This window comes from Harpia harpyja, chromosome 1 (assembly GCF_026419915.1).
Source record: "Harpia harpyja isolate bHarHar1 chromosome 1, bHarHar1 primary haplotype, whole genome shotgun sequence".
NCBI lineage: Eukaryota > Metazoa > Chordata > Aves > Accipitriformes > Accipitridae > Harpia > Harpia harpyja.
This window is the reverse complement of record NC_068940.1, coordinates 20138261-20154306: the sequence shown is the minus strand read 5'-3', so window position 1 is coordinate 20154306 and position 16046 is coordinate 20138261. Positions and strand designations below refer to the sequence as shown.

At 37.8% G+C, this 16046-nt stretch overlaps 1 protein-coding gene across 4 annotated transcripts in view; it reads right to left on the bottom strand.

The window, feature by feature from the left end:
* The window catches only part of CDH10 (cadherin 10), a 104630-nt gene that overhangs the window by 48188 nt on the left and 40396 nt on the right, over positions 1-16046 (bottom strand). For all 4 annotated transcript variants that reach the window (XM_052781042.1, XM_052781037.1, XM_052781036.1 and 1 more), the window contains one exon: positions 15223-15600. In XM_052781042.1, the coding sequence (XP_052637002.1) occupies positions 15223-15453 (231 nt within the window). In that variant the 5' untranslated portion in view covers positions 15454-15600. The remainder of the gene's footprint in view (positions 1-15222; positions 15601-16046) is intronic.

Here is a 16046-nt window from a genome sequence, read left to right as displayed (position 1 = left end):
CCCTATGTCCTCCTTCTTGTCCTTCTTGAACATCGGCGTGGTGCTTTCCTTCAGTCTTCGGGTACTTTTCCCAGTCACCATGATCAGTCAAATATTATTGAGTGGCCTCGCAATGAATCTGCCAGCTCCCTCAGCACTCACTCATGGGTGTATTCTATCAGGGCCCATGGACTTCTGGAGGTCCAGTTTGCTCAGGTATTCCCTGGCCTGATCCTGTTCCACCAAGGATACATATTCCTTGCTCCAACCTTTCTCTGTGGTCTCTGGGACCTGCGATTCCTGAAGGCTGGTCTTGCTAGTAAAGACTGAGGCAAAGGCGGCATTCAGTACTTCCATCTTTTTCATGTCCTGTGTAGCCAGGTCCTCTGTTTCATTGAGCAATGGGCCCACATTTCCCCTAGGCTTTGTTTTCTCTCCTGCATACTTCTGGAAGCCCTTTTTTTTGTCTTTGACATCCCTGGCCAGATTCAATTCCACTGGGGCTTTAGCTTTCCTAACTTCATCCCTGGATGCTTGGCCAATGTTTCTGTATTCCTCCCATGTTATCTGTCCTTGCTTCCACCCTCTGTATGCTTCCTTTAGAAGGCATCATCCACTTGTTCTTCCTTGTCAGGTGGCCTATGGCAGACACCCACTATAATGTTTCCTTTGCCTGTTCTCTCTTTAATCCTAACCCATAAACTCTCTGTTGGCTCCTCTTCCATCCCTAAGCAGAGCTCCGTGCACTCTAGCTGCTCTCTCACATAAAGGGGAACTCCCTCTCCTTGTCTTCCCTTCTTGTCCTTCCTAAAGAGCCTGTATCCCTCCATTGCAACACTCCAATCATGGGAGCCATCCCACCACATCTCTGTAATCCCAACAAGATCACAACCCTGCAACTACGTGCAGATCTCTAACTCATTGTATTTATTCCCCATACCACATGCATTAGTATACAGGCACTTAAGAGGGGAATCCCAGCATGTTGAGTTCCTGAAGAGGGTCTGGGGGATTTATCCACAATGGTGCCTTGTAGACACCTTGTTGGCACCTCAGTTACATAGGGAATTACAATTACATAGTAAAATTTAACTGAATTTAATTGTGTTTGTATTAAGACTGGGTAGGTAGCTATAATTAAAATTTAAATTAAAACTTCTCCTACCAAAGCAGCCTATATAATTACTCTATCAGACTGTAAAGTACCAAAATAACCAGATTTGGGTATAAATCTTGGCAGAAATCATACACAGCATTACACATTATGTGTGTAAACACACAAGACAGCATCATCAACCCGGTGAACTGTATTCCTCAACTACTTTTACTGGAGACAGAAAGCCCATCCTAACCTTCACTGCTACAAATTAAGAACTGTGCTCCATAGTAATTACTTTCCCTTGCAATGTTGACTGCTGTTTTCAAAAATGTGTTCTCTGTACTACATCACTGATGAAAAAATTATTTCTAACTTATGGGAACTCTGGTAATTAGCTGATAGGCCCAGTCAGTATTTCCATAAATCTTCCATGACATTTGCTGGCATTTGTAAGACATCACAAGCACTCTTTACCTAATCTCCATTTTCCTAATTTCCAATAAAATATACTGTATTGGTTATGCTGTTGGTGCTTGGGTTTTCTTTGTGGTTTGGGTTTTATTTAATTTTTTTAAAAATCTCCTTGGTTTGGCATAAATTACTCCTTTATCATTTATACCAAAACCCGCTATTCATTTTCTTTTGTCTATAGAACCACAGAGAGCTTTTGCATTCTCTTTTTTCCAGAATTAGGCTGGTTTCATGAGGCTTTATTTTTTGCCTTGTGCACTATTAGCGCCTACTTTCTTCTTTTAGCAGTAAAAAGAATTCTACACTATTCATAGAAAACTCCCTAATTCTCTTTTATGGTACACAGTCTTACATAGCACTTGAAATAGTATTTCTTGCTCCTTCAATGACTTTGTTTTCTGTAGCACGTCATTATCCCTTCCTGGTAAATACATTCGTATTACTGAAATCTCTACCATTATTCTTAAATGATAAACCTTGATTAATCCCATGCAGCTCTTTTCTGTGTCACACTGCTCAGTAGTCCTCTAGCTATTACATTTATTTTACTTGGCTTTTACTAGACAACAGGCCACTCCTGACACATAGAGAATGGTCTGTCACATAACCTGACCTAACTAAAGATATAATTAAGCAATCAGTTTCCTTATCTTCCAACTGTATTATTTATATAGCAGACTCATTATCCTTTTTGAATGACCTAAGACACCCTCCTGATTGCTAAAGGTATTTCTAAGTCCTCTGAGGAATCCTCTGTGGAGCTTGCAATCTCAGTAGCATCACTGTGTAAAAATGTGGCCATATTCCCGCACAGTATTTCTTACAAATGACAGATATTTTTAAAGTACAAAAGGAGGGGAGAGTTCTGTGAAATTTTGCAAGTAAAAAAATTAATATCAATTTACAAAAGTCCTATATATTTCCTGGCTCTGTCCTGTCATGGGTGTATTTATCTTCTATTTGGCTATATCCAGTTAGCCTCTCCTGAAGCTCATATATTCTATTTGTCACATTAATTTAGCATTTCACAAGTCCCTCTACTTCATTAAAAGTTTTCCAAAATTTTACTAACATGGCCTGAAACACTGCATTATCCTATCTATCTTTTCTGTTTCCTTCCTCAAAATGGATTGTTTCATGACATTTCTTTAAATTCCTACTCTATAAAACATAAAATTTATATAGAACTCTCATTTTTTCTCCCTGTTTACTTCACCTCTTACACAATTGCAATAGTAATTTTTCTCACTGTCAAAATACAAAATATCAATATAATTTTTATCATTTAAGCTAGATAATTTATAACCATGATTGCCTAGGTAGTAATAGTTGTTAATTATTATATTCACTCCAAAATAATATTTCTTAAATATTTCTACTGCCTCAAGATCCCATTTGTAATGGAATTAGCAATCATAAACATGGAGACCCAGAAAATTTAATTTATGCATATTTTACATCAAATACCATACCTCAAAAAAGGATATGCAAAAGTTCTCATTGGAAGATGGGGTTCTTAATATAGAAGGAAGAAATCTTTATTACTACTTCATGTCTCTGCATATCAAGTATAATTTATTCTACTAATCACTACATTGTGGCATATGTACTCCTAAATTATATATAATTACAAAAAACTATTAAAACTTTTTAGGAAGAAAACCCAGAAAAACATTTTCATAACATAAATCAGTTTCTAAAGTAAATGGGAGGAAAGAGAGGTTGCTACTTTACTTAGCTGGTTTTGGATGAGGAAGAGACAAAGTATTCTGCATGACCATCTCTACTGTATCACACAGCCACTTTACAAAATACTCAGAATGGCAATCTTCCAAGTTCTTCTACAAAGTAGTTTTTTTTCATTTTGGGGGTTTTTTTGCTACCACAGTTTCACCCTAAAATATTTCAAATCATCAAGTCCAACCTCTGTTTCCAACCCTCTTGTCTTAATGTGCTGGTTTTGCCTGGGGTAGAGTTAATCTTCTTCATCGTAGCTACTATGGGGCTATGTTTTGGATTTGAGCTGAAAACAGTGTTGATAACAGAGGGATGTTTTGGTTATTACTGAGCAGTGCTTACACAGAGTCAAGGCCTTTTCTGCTTCTCGCCCCACCCCACCAGTGAGGAGGCTGGGGGGGCACAAGGAGTTGGGAGGGGACACAGCTGGGACAGATGACCCCAACTGACCAAAGGGATATTCCAGAGCATATGATGTCATGCTCAGTGTATAAAGCTGGGGGGAAGAAGAAGGAAGGAGGGGATGTTCGGACTGATGGCATTTTGTCTTCCCAAGTAACCATTATGTGTGCTGGAGCCCTGCTTTCCTGGAGATGGTTGAACACCTGCCTGCCAATGGCAAGTGCTGAATGAATTCCTTGTTTTGCTTTGCTTGTGTGCGCAGCTTTTGCTTTACCTATTAAACTGTCTGCATCTCACCCCACAAGTTTTCTCACTTTTACCCTTCCAATTCTCTCCCTCATCCCACCAGGGGGGAGTGAGCGAGCGGCTGGGTGGGGCTTAGTTGCTGGCTGGGGTTGAACCACAACATTTAATAAATGGCATTTGTTTGAGAATTACTAAGAAAGGACAACCACTCTTTGAGTAATAAAAATAAATCAGAAATCACCAAAATTTTGGCAATGAAGGACAGTATGATTACTCTGAACTTTACTTCAAGAGGAAACTTAATATGTTCATGTCTTCCCACCACTGCTTTGAGATATATATGTAGGCAAGTTGAAAGGAAAGGCAGGTTTGAAGGAATAAAAGATCAGAAGCAGAGAGGGCACCTACACTTTTGCCTAAATAAAAATGACCCCAGAAAAGTTAATTCAGTGTGGGTCTGCATTGCATGTAAAACAATAATGCTAAATCCAGGTAGCATAACTGGACTGAAGGTGTAAGAAATAGAAGAAAGGCAGAGAGTATCAGTGTAAGCCAATATGAAAGAGCAAGGCTTTTCTACAACTAGGAAAAGGGGAACAGAAGAGTTGAACAGAATTGCAATTGAGCACTGAGGTTTTCTTCAGTTTTTACATATTCTTGGAATTATCCAGAAATTTTTCCCACAGAAATTTTGTGTGCCCAGCCCCCTGAGTCTTACAGTGCAGGCAGTAATCTTTGCAATTACATATTTTTCAAAAGTACAATATCATGAATATCCCAGAACATAAAGTTCCTTCTTTCAGCTCATATTTTCCATCTAGATACTTGCATACCTTCTGTTTGGACATGCCTTTTAGCATGCTAAGCCACCTAACTATTCATTAATGCCTTTCTACGTTGTTAGGTGTGATTCAGACATTTAAGGTACCTCACACCGCCATTTCAGGCAACTGGATGGTCTGTGAATTGGATCTTTGAAATGAAAACAAGACAGCTTCTGTTCTCAGACTTGAAGAGTGTATGAACTCATCCATGGTTGCACATTTAAAATTGCTACAGACCAAAATATTGTCAAATTAGAGGGCATTTTTTTCCCCTCAGTGATCCAGCCCTTCCTTAACACTCTCAAGTAAATAGCTATTAAAAGACTCAGGAAACAGAAATAATTTAGTTTGAGGAATTAACACTGATGAGTTGGACAATGATGTTTGTTTTTGCCTGCAAACAAATCCTACTCTGTCTGCCAGGGACTTCTGATACATTGACTGTATAGTACTTGCTGCCTCAAAACAGAAGGCATTGGAGGGTTTGAAAGAACTTGCCATTACAGCCTTTTTGGTTCCACTTATTTTTAATTATCTTCAAAGACAAAACCACTCATAAATATAAGGAAAATATTCCGGCAGGAAGACATTTTAAAAGGGTAAACATCAACTTTTAACTTCTTAGAACTCTCTCCCTCATGGGTATTTTGTTGCAAGTCATCGATTTTCCCTCAGTATTACCCCCGGCTCTTCCTTGCTATCTGTGTATATAGGATATTTAAAAGGTCATCTGCATCTGATTTAAAAAAAAAAAAAAAAACAAGAGAGGAAAAAAAAAAGTCCCTAAAGCATCAGTCTTTGAATTGCTGTTGAAACTATTGGCTATTTATACATTTATCATTTCAAACAAGGTGTAGGTCAAACATTTCTAAAGCTCCCTTTTCTATTTTTTTTTTTAATTCCTTGAGTGAATGAATGTACTGTGATGAAGTGCGCTCTACTTTTCCTGAGCTATGGCTTTGAATACAAACTGTTTCAGTTTTATCAGTTCTTTCCTTTTCGGAATATCTTTTTGTGACAAACAGATACAATTTTAAAATTGAAAGAGAAATTGAACTGAAAGGAACTGGAGAGTTCAGACTAAACTACTTCCCTGCTTCTTATACTATTTTGAAGCATGATGCCGTTTTAAGTGCAATGCATAATCAGGTACAAACTCTGAGTTTGGAAACCATGCAAGAGAACTATAGGTCTTCTGCATGAAGGCAGGAAAATGCATCTTACTGGTGATTGTATACTTGCTGAAAGGATGCCCATAACTTTGACTATCTTCCCTCTAAATCTTCCCAACAACTGATCGATGCTATTGCACTTTGTGCTTGCACAGAGCGGAATTGTCTCTTTTGGAAATTAGTTTCAAAATGGCAGATCACTGCTATTGGGATTATTAGGGAAAAAAAAGTCAAACATTTAAAAATAGTTTTCTCAGAGACTAAGAAAGGCAGTGGCAGGAAACTTACCCCAGTGACTAGTAGGACCATACTGACCACTCAGTCTCTTTATCACTAAACTTCTCATCAAATTGATAAATGGCTTGCACTTAAATATCAATGCGTAAAAAAAGTAAAATGGAGAAGTTGAATAATCTTCTTCACTATTCTGTCAAGACTAGCAAGTTTTCATTAAACCATTCATACATTCCCAGTGGCTTGCATTTACCATACTACCTTATAGCTCTGAATGCCATTAGGCGTAGCTTCAAGTTACTTGACAGAAAAAGAGGAAACAATATTCAGCTACTAGTCCCTACTCATATTTGCATTAGTTTTTGAGCAGATTTGAAAAGTATTTGCATAAGGGGTAAGCACATGAAAGCAATTAGATGGATATAGAAAATCATGAAGCGAAACCTCCCACACTGTTTTGAAACTGGTATTTGTGAAGCATTCACAGCAGATTAAAATTAAGTATGAGCATAGTGTATGATTACACAATACTGAGATCTATTGACACATGGAAAAGGACATCACAAAAAACTATTTTAATATACATGAGCTAAGTATGTTATCATATAGGGTGCAGGTGCCCAGGTGTCGGCCATGGTGGGCTGCAGGGGCGGCGGCCGCTCCTGTGAGGAGAGAGGCGGGGCTGCCCCGGGCCAGACCCAGCCGGTTCCCGCCAGCTCCAGCAGCCCCACCGCCGGGCACAGCTGAGCCCCTCAGCCTCGGGGAAAGCCTGGGGAAGAAAGGGCAAAAGGCTGCCCATGACATATGACAGCAAATGGGAAATACATTTTAATGCTTTACCTCAGAAGTTAAACATACCAGTAGTAGTACTTAAAAGCTGTGCTTGAAACAGAAAGCTTTTAAATGCCTGTGAATGGTCATTTTGGTCAGGAAGAACTAGAAAGTTCATTTATTTTTCAACTGATTAATAACTCATACTGTTCAGCAGAATTTAATGTTTCAAGACCTATTTCAATGAGCAGCTTCCTCTACTTTACACCTCCTACAAGAAATGGCATGCAGTTTAATTTGTTTTCGTTAAAGGGAAAAAAAGAATAATGATTAAAACCACCTCTTGTTTTTCAGGCTCTATTGCAGCTTCCATGCTTTGAATTTCAATTAAAGACCATTAACAGTGTTAAACGCATGTTTAACAGTGTTAAACTTATTAAATATAATACTTATGGTCCTATAGAGGCCAAGGAGAAATAAAAACAGACTATCAAATTGGTATTTGCTTGAAAGCTGAGCAAATATAACTTCTAGAGATAATATCCCACTTCATTTACTATAACTTTTCCAGTTATCATGACTTTTAAAATTATGCAAAGTATGCTGTAAAAAAAAACTGTAAAAAAACTATAAAACTGTACCTATAGAAGTGAAAATGGTCCTGGTCTAAGCTTAGTGTTTAGTTTCAAGCTGTTGTCTCAAAGCACATTTACAGGTGTCCACCTAAGACATAGATAGATGTGTCTATGTAAGCAATTTAGTGTCTTACTGTTCTTTTTTATGTGGTTTGACTTGCTCCTCTCTTTGGAGTCTTATAGTCTCAGAGAGTGGTTTCTGTCTTCTTGGGACCATGGATCACTTTGTTCACCAGGACATCACTTGCTACGTGACTCAAGGTCCTCTGGCAATTAGCTATGTATGGATACATGATGTGAGCCTGGAATTGGCACAGACTTCAATGCCAGCGAAGATGTGATGCAGGTACAAACCTGGAAGCATGGTGCTTCCCCTCTTTTCACCATACCAGTTGGTAAAGAAGACATATTCATTTGATTACAACTAGATTAGCACCGTTAGCCAGGCAGTTTTTCCCTAGCAGCACCTGTACAGGCATTGGCATGCTCTGAACTCTTTCTCTTGTGTCCAACTCATACAGTAACAAAAATATAGGACACGGTCCCTTTCAGTTCTGTCAAACCAGATCTTCTCTGCTAAGTTGGAGTTTGAATGACACCACTGTTAGTTAGGTTACTTTTTCATCTTTTTAGGTTTTTTGGTTTCATTTTGCTTGCCTATATCTTCCCTTTCTTCCTTCCTTCCTTCCCTCCCTCCCTCCTTTCTTTCTTTCTGACCAATGTATACTGTATCTCCTTTAATACCTCACTTGGCAGTTTGAGCAACTAGCATCTGATGAGGCCCCACTGGTTTTATGAAACATGTCTCTTGCAGTGCTGTGTGGTTCTGGCTGGATGAACAGTCCTATTGACTACCATTTTAGAGAAAAAGCACAATCCCAAAGCAGTCTGCCTGTTTGGTCTTTAAGGACAGATTTTAAGCAGAGAGGCATTCAATGCATCCAGCATTTCTCCTTAACAGAACAAATACTGACACTGAGCTCCCCATGAAGGGCAAAACTGCCTTGGAACATCTACCCTCAGCTCTGCTGGATGTGGCCTGCACTCCTAAAAAGAAGTCTAAAAGGACAGTAATCCATTCCAGTACTATTTCACTGTGAAGCACTGAAGTTTCACTGTACGTCTGTGTTCTTCCTCAGCCTTTCCAAGATTTGCCAGTCTAAAGAAGCAACTGGGAATGCTCACTTAGGTCTTTCATTTACAGTGCCTGGCACATCTGAGCGAAATGGCCATCAGATAATTTGGACACTGGGGTCATCCCCTTAAGCAGTTGGGTTGAGTGTGCTCTCAGTATGCCCTACCCAAATGTCTTAACTCCTTTTCTCTTGTTACCAGACAACACTTATAAGAAACTCATACACACAGACATCTGGGGATCCACAGCCTTTGAACAAATATATCTGGCTCTGGATTCAGGCACATGACAACTGTCGCTTCTTTGATCTTCACTAAAAGACTGGTAGATACTACAAAGCCTTCACATTTCTCAACAACTGTCTGTTAATTCTGTGCTGTGTCATCCAGCAAAACGCAGTGTCTTGTAGGGATACATCCAGTACAGTAGCTAACAAATAATTCATTCTTTATGGGAATAAAAACTTACTATTCAGCCAGGTTAGCTCTTTGCCACCAATACCTTTTGCTGATGTTTAATGAAACAAGTCAGACTCCAACATACACTGAGGTTTCCAAAGGAATAGTCCTTTTGCAAACAGAAAATATAAACCCTCTGCATGTTTCAATTTAGAGCAAATGATTAATCTAACCAGTTATGGTCATAAACTCCATACTAGCTGGATCCCAACAGAGTTTGAGAAAGAATTTCATCTCAGCACTCACTGAGAATCAATCAGCCTCCAGGACAATCTTACAGGAAGCTTTTGATGCCTCTGCTGCTATGGAAAAACAATGGTTGCACCATGTGTTTTGAGAAGCCATCAAAGTTCCTGTGTTCTGGACTGCAAGAAGAGGTAGAGAAGAACCAGTCCTTCAAAAAGAAAAGAAATTGAAACACATTTCACTCTGACACTCCTACCCTGTGCTGAAATATCTAGGAGCCCACACATGTACTCCCAAAAGCAAGCTTTCATATCCTTGACATAAATTAGTGCCTTAAATAACCCTCTTCACAGCCTATGTGTTAAGTCTGAGAAATAAATAAATTTCTAAATATTGTTGTCCAATTATTGATTCCACCACACTGCAGTATCTTCAATGAGATAAGATTTTTGAAGATACACAGCAGTGAACAATTTGCTTTTTGCATCCAGTAGCGTTACACCAAAAAAGTTCCAAGTGGAAATTGTTAAAGGACAAGCTGTCCTCTTTCACCTTGGCGGCTGAGTCCTAGGCACAGCAGATCACAATTCATTTATTCAGTTTGCAGAATATCTTTCCTCCCTTTCCATTCTTCTTCATTGATCCCCATCACAAGAATCTGCTCTAGCTGAAAATTCAACCTCTACAGAACTTCAGTGCCACAAAGCTGATTTCCATCACCTGAAAGGGAGGCATTTTATGCTCAACCAGATCTTCATACCAAATATTAAGCCTGCATATGAGCACTTTCAGTTCAAAATCCTACTCTTTAGTCTCTCATGGCACCAAAGGTCTTCATAAAAAAAGAGCTACGGTAGAAACACTCTTCAGGAATCAAAATACAGAAGTTTTTAAAAGGGTTTGGTAAGTCTTCATCTTACTACTACAATAGCACCACTTCATTGGGATCTTTTTGTGTGTGTGTGTCCTGCTTGATGGCAAACCCTTTGAAATCAAGACAACATGCTGTTTTGTATTACTCCCTCCCAAACCGGTATTTTTGGTAGCTGCTTCATCAGAAAGAAAAGTCCATTCAGAACTCCTGCCCAGGATGGTTTCTGGTTTTCATTTCCCCCAGGAAATTATTTTGTTTAATCTTTCCTTAAAACTGACTGTTTCTCTAACAGTGACAACTCTATGCACATCTGATCTTAGCTAATCTTTATCCTTTTACATTGACAGAACATGGACTTTCAGGAAAATGCATCTTTTTACCTCTGATGCTGCCAAATTCTGTGTAAAATATTTCTCATTGGATTATGGACTACATAAAACAATACTAAGCAATACTAACCAATATGAAGGAATACTTGCAATACTAACTTAAAACAGTATATTTCATTCCAATACATATACATTTATCTAGAGTTCAAGCAACATCTGAGGTTTCCCTACTTTCGATCTTTATGACTGGGTCGTAAGTTGTCCTGGGCTCCATTCACACCTTTGTTACACATTACGCTTTTGCTGAGGTATCTAAAAGCAATATTACTTTTAGGATAGCTGTCTTTCAGACTTTATCAAGTTAAGGATGTGGGACCCTCCTTCAAGTACCAGTTCTGTAGTGTATCATCCACAGTGTCAATAGACACAGATAATTACTAAAAGGAAAAGATAGGCTACGAACCAGTAACTGTTGTTCTTGAAATTGTGTCATGTATGCATATGTTGCTAATACTCCAAGTCCTTTCCTCAGAATTCTGTCTGTGTTGGGGTTCTTGAACTGAGAGGAACTAAGTGAGGTTGACATGTTCTGCTCTTTACACCATCTGTTAGAATATATTTTTTAGATTTAAAAGAAAAATGTTTTTTTCTGGATGTACTCATGACAAATTGAAGTTTTTCAGAACAAGTTTGAAAATGCATAATACTTTTTAATTGTAGCACTTTATTTGAAAAATAATAAATGGGCCTTGAAACTATATACTAGCAAAAAGAAATAAAAATTATGAATCAGCTTTCTGTATGTTAAGAGAGAATAATAGAGCATACATAGACTTTCTACACAGAAAAAGACATAAAGGAAGTATTAACCATAACTCTAACCCCAAATATGAATAAAATTATTTTTCTGATATGAGGTTGAAGGTTCTTTTTGAACATCCCTGCATTGTTTCTCTGAAATTGGGAAAAGTACTCTGTCTCAGAATTAATGTCTTCTAGTATATTTTTGCAAAGATAGTTATATATGTAATACATATATATAAGTCTGGTTTCCCACACTGCTCTTTTTTATGGCTTCAACCTTTACTAGAACTACAGTTATAATTATTATTTGAGGTTCTCCATATACAAAATTCACTTATGTAATTTTGATTTCTACCCTCAGGATGCTGTGTATTACATGAAGGAAAAGATGACCATCCTTCTTTCTTATAATAATAATAATAATAAATACTGACCTGAAGCAACCAGTCAATGTCCATAATCAGTCAATATGTACTTTGCCACCTTTTCACAAGCATGGTTGACTTAAACAAGGAACTCTTCAGCTGTTACTGGATTATGTATCCCATTCATTCATTCAACCTCATTTCCATCATATTATTCTAGTAGAACATTCTCAAGCTGACTTAAACAGTGAATAAATGAATACATAAATTGCATTGTGAATTGTAGACACTGGTTTCAAGAGTAATGTGATATTCAACAGTTTTCAAACTCCCTTGACAGATATATAGATGCAGGATAAGAAACAAGAAAAAATATATCAATCATGAGCTCAGAAAGCAAGCAAATGTAAATCACAAATCCAGATGAATCTGGTAGCCTCAGTTTTGGAATTTCTGCTGATTCTTTCACTGGCACGTTTGTCATCTAACTATTTTTGTCAATTTTAAAAATCACACTTAGTACTTATTTTTGACTGAAAACTCTCCATGACAAACATTCTCTCCTAGTCATTGACCACAAATCATTGAGTTCTAACTTGTGCTCTTACTATCTCACATAATTTCCAAACACCACCTCCAAATATGTTGCAGAGAAATTAACAGGAAAGTGGCATTTTATGTCACCCATCTATTGAAATAATTTTGGCTTTGGATAAAATCAGATAAAAGGAAACATCCAGAAACGTTTTGACTATACAACTCAGGTGGCCTTTGGAAAGGTGAGTGCAACACCAGGGAAAAAAGATAGCTACTATAAAGTTTATGTACTATGATTTTAATAATTAATTATTTTTTTCTCTAATAATTTGAGAATTTGGACTATCAGACTGTTAAAACATTAACTAGAGTAACAATCAATTTTTAGCTCCACATATAATCTCTGTTTCATTTTGCTTCCTTTGTGTAAAACTCTCCCCGTGCAAATACAATGCTATAATACTCTTCCTTTTGCATGTGTTTTCTACACTTTTCCCAAAATTGTCAGAAAATTACTACAGGGCAACTTTATATACTCAGGTTAATACTAAATTTGCTTGCTCAAGTTAACAAGCTTTTGCTCTAAGCAGAGCAAAAAAGGTGAAGGTGCAGTCTTAAATGCTAAAGTTTCTTCTCAGCTCTGTACTCTTTATTTGACGCTTTACTTACCTTTGCTTAGCACTTCCCATTTGCATATGCTTATTTTCTCTCAACCAAAGTAGTTCCCTGTTTATCAACATCTCTCTCTCTTTTTCTAATGCAGATGAGTTAGCCTATAAAAATTTTAACCCTTTTTCCTCTAAAGAATCTGCCTTCACTCTCACTATGTGATTTGAGATCATAAATAGTCAAAACCAATGCAATAAAAGACAGTAATCAGCACGTTTCTGAAGGAGCCTAAATAATTTGAAATTCAGGGTGCCCTGCAAAGCTATTTATTTCTTGGGACTTCTGGAAGCAATACATTTCCAAATACAATAGCATAGTGTTTTGACACAGTGACACTTCCCATTTTGTGGGCAAGGTCAATTTTCATAAGCTATCAGTCTGGCCTGGACTGAGGAACTGGCCTAAATACTTTGGAACACTTGGGAGGCATGACTTTACACTTGATAAGTGTATGAAATAGGTATAGGAACTATTTACAAGGCTCTCGACATGCTTCGGAAATGGCTGTATCATTCAAATGTTAGTGCTAAAATTACAGACTCAAAGCAACAAATAAAAAGTGGAAACAAAAGGCAGTTTACTCATTCATAAGCTTGCACTCTTAAATTTTTACTTAGTATTTAAATTCCTTAAATTTTAATAAACATTTCCTTTCTCAAACTGCCCAACATCCTTAATCCCTTCAAGAAACTTTTTATAATATAATAATCTCATGCACCAGTACATGCTGGGAATCAACTGGCTGGAAAGCAGTTTTGCAGAGGGACCTTGGAGTCCTCATGGACAGCAAGCTGACTATGAGACAGCAATGTGTCCTTGTAGCAAAGTAGGTCATCAGCACCCTTGGCTCCAGTAGGAAAAACATCCCCAGGACATCAAGAGAGATGATCCTTCCTCTCTGCTCTGCCCTGGTAAGACACATCTGGAATGCTGTGTCCAGTTCTGGGTTCCCCCGCAGAATAGATATGGAGCTACTGGAGAGAGTCCAGGAAAAGGCCAAATTGATTAAGGGACTGGAGCGTTTTTCATAAGAGGAGAGGCTGAGAGAGCTGAGACTGTTCAGCCTGGAGAAGAGAAGGCTCAGGAGGGACCTTGGTAATGTATATAAATACTGGATGGAGAGGAGTGAGGGAGACAGAGCCAGTCTCTTTTCAGTGGTGCCCAGTGACTGCACAAGAGGCAACAGACACAAACTGAAGTACAGGAAACTGCCTTTGAATATAGGAACAAAGTTTTTATTGAGTGGGTGCTCAACCACTTGAACAGGTTGCCCAGAGAGATTGTGGAGTCTCCACCTTTGAAGATATTTAAAATCTGACTGGACATAGTCCTGAGCAAGCTCTAGCTGACATTGCTTTGAGCAGGGGGGTTGGGCTAGATAATCTCCAGAGGTGCCTTACAAGCTCAGTTCTTCTGTGATTCTGTGATTTTCAACAAGTCAGTATTTCTCTGCAATATTTTACAAGTTCAAAACCATGTAAAAAATGAAAATCTGGATTATAGAAAATGAAATTTCTGTGTTTACCACCAACCATTTGTACTAACTGGTACCCACTACTGCTGACACTAACTTCTGCTTTCAAGCAAATTACCATTTTGAATTAATTCCTTGTACCTGTTTGAATATTATTGTGGCATTATACATTATATATTTTTCAATAAATCCCATGGCAAAACATAAGCATTAGCTGAAAGTAATTTAAAGGACACTTCAGGTGTGCTTTATGTATGCATTTAGTATGCTACGCAGTCACATGTGCAGTTCTGCTGACTTCTATTGTAGTTCACTTCCTAACCATCTCATTTCTATCACACGGTTGTTAATGAATTTTACTCACTGCAGCTTATTGAGATTCAGGGAGAGTGAAAGAGGAAGAATATTTTTTCTTCAAAATAGGTTGCATTCTTCAAACATAACCACAGAAAAAGAATGCATTATCTTGTATGAAACATGAAATATTCAAAGAGAAAGAGCTGAAACAAAATTTTATGATGAATTATAAAATATTATGTTTTGATACAGAAGAGATACTGAGTGGGCTGCTGGTAGAAGCGATGTGCTAAAGCAAACAAATTTGTCAAAGATGTCTTCATTTGTTTCATTCAAATATTTCTGAATAACTTTAACTAGCAACATTAATTTAGTGATTCTATCAGGACAAACTATATGTGTGTGTATATATATATATTGCCTGGAAATCTGCTTCCTATGCATTAGAATAAAACAGAAACTAGGGCTCTGTAGAAAAATAAGTAAACTTGACAATTATATAGAAAACTTAATGAGAAACCTACCTTGCCTACATACTGATAATCAGATCCTGTGTATTCCTCTAAAAGAAAAAACTGGTTCCACATCCAGCCTCGCTTCTGGCGGTGAATTGCTTTTCCATCATTCCCTGATGCACGTCCTCCAAAGCTTTTGGGTCTGAGATCAGGAGTCCTTCTGAACAGCATTTCTGTATGGCAGGGATGCGGCAGCCACATCCAGAGCAGCAGAAGTAATAGGACTTGCTGTATTGTCATAGTTCTCCACTGCTGATGCTCTTCGAGCTGGTCAGCAATGGTGTCTACAGTTTTGTTTTTCTTGACTTGCTTTTTATGTCTCTAGTTGCTGATGCAGCCAAGCAGTTTCCAGCAACTCATCTCTGAACTGCGTGTAGTAACCAAATCCTGAAAGTAAACAGAGAAGAGACAATATAAGTTGAAATGCATTCACTCCCTATTGTCCAACATCCCTGCTACTGTACCCTGCACATACAAAACATTGACATAGAAAGCAACCTGGTTAGGAATATAAAGGTTATCCAGATAGGGAGAACACTGTGAATATGTGGGGTAGCTGCTGTCAAAACACTTCCTAAGAAAGAGTAAGAGTGCCCTGAGATCATCAACTATTTCCCCATTAAAACCTTTCAATTTAGAAACTTCTAAGAGTGTTCTTTACATAGACTGGAGGATTAATATTGCTGAAACTTACACATTAAATACTGCTGCCTTTGCTTCAAATGTTTTCCATCCAATTTGATTTACAAGAATTCCAGTGTTTTATTAATTTTACTATCAAGAGAACTGAAAAGCCAACACAAAGTAGTTTTAGAAATGAGGAAATGGTAAAA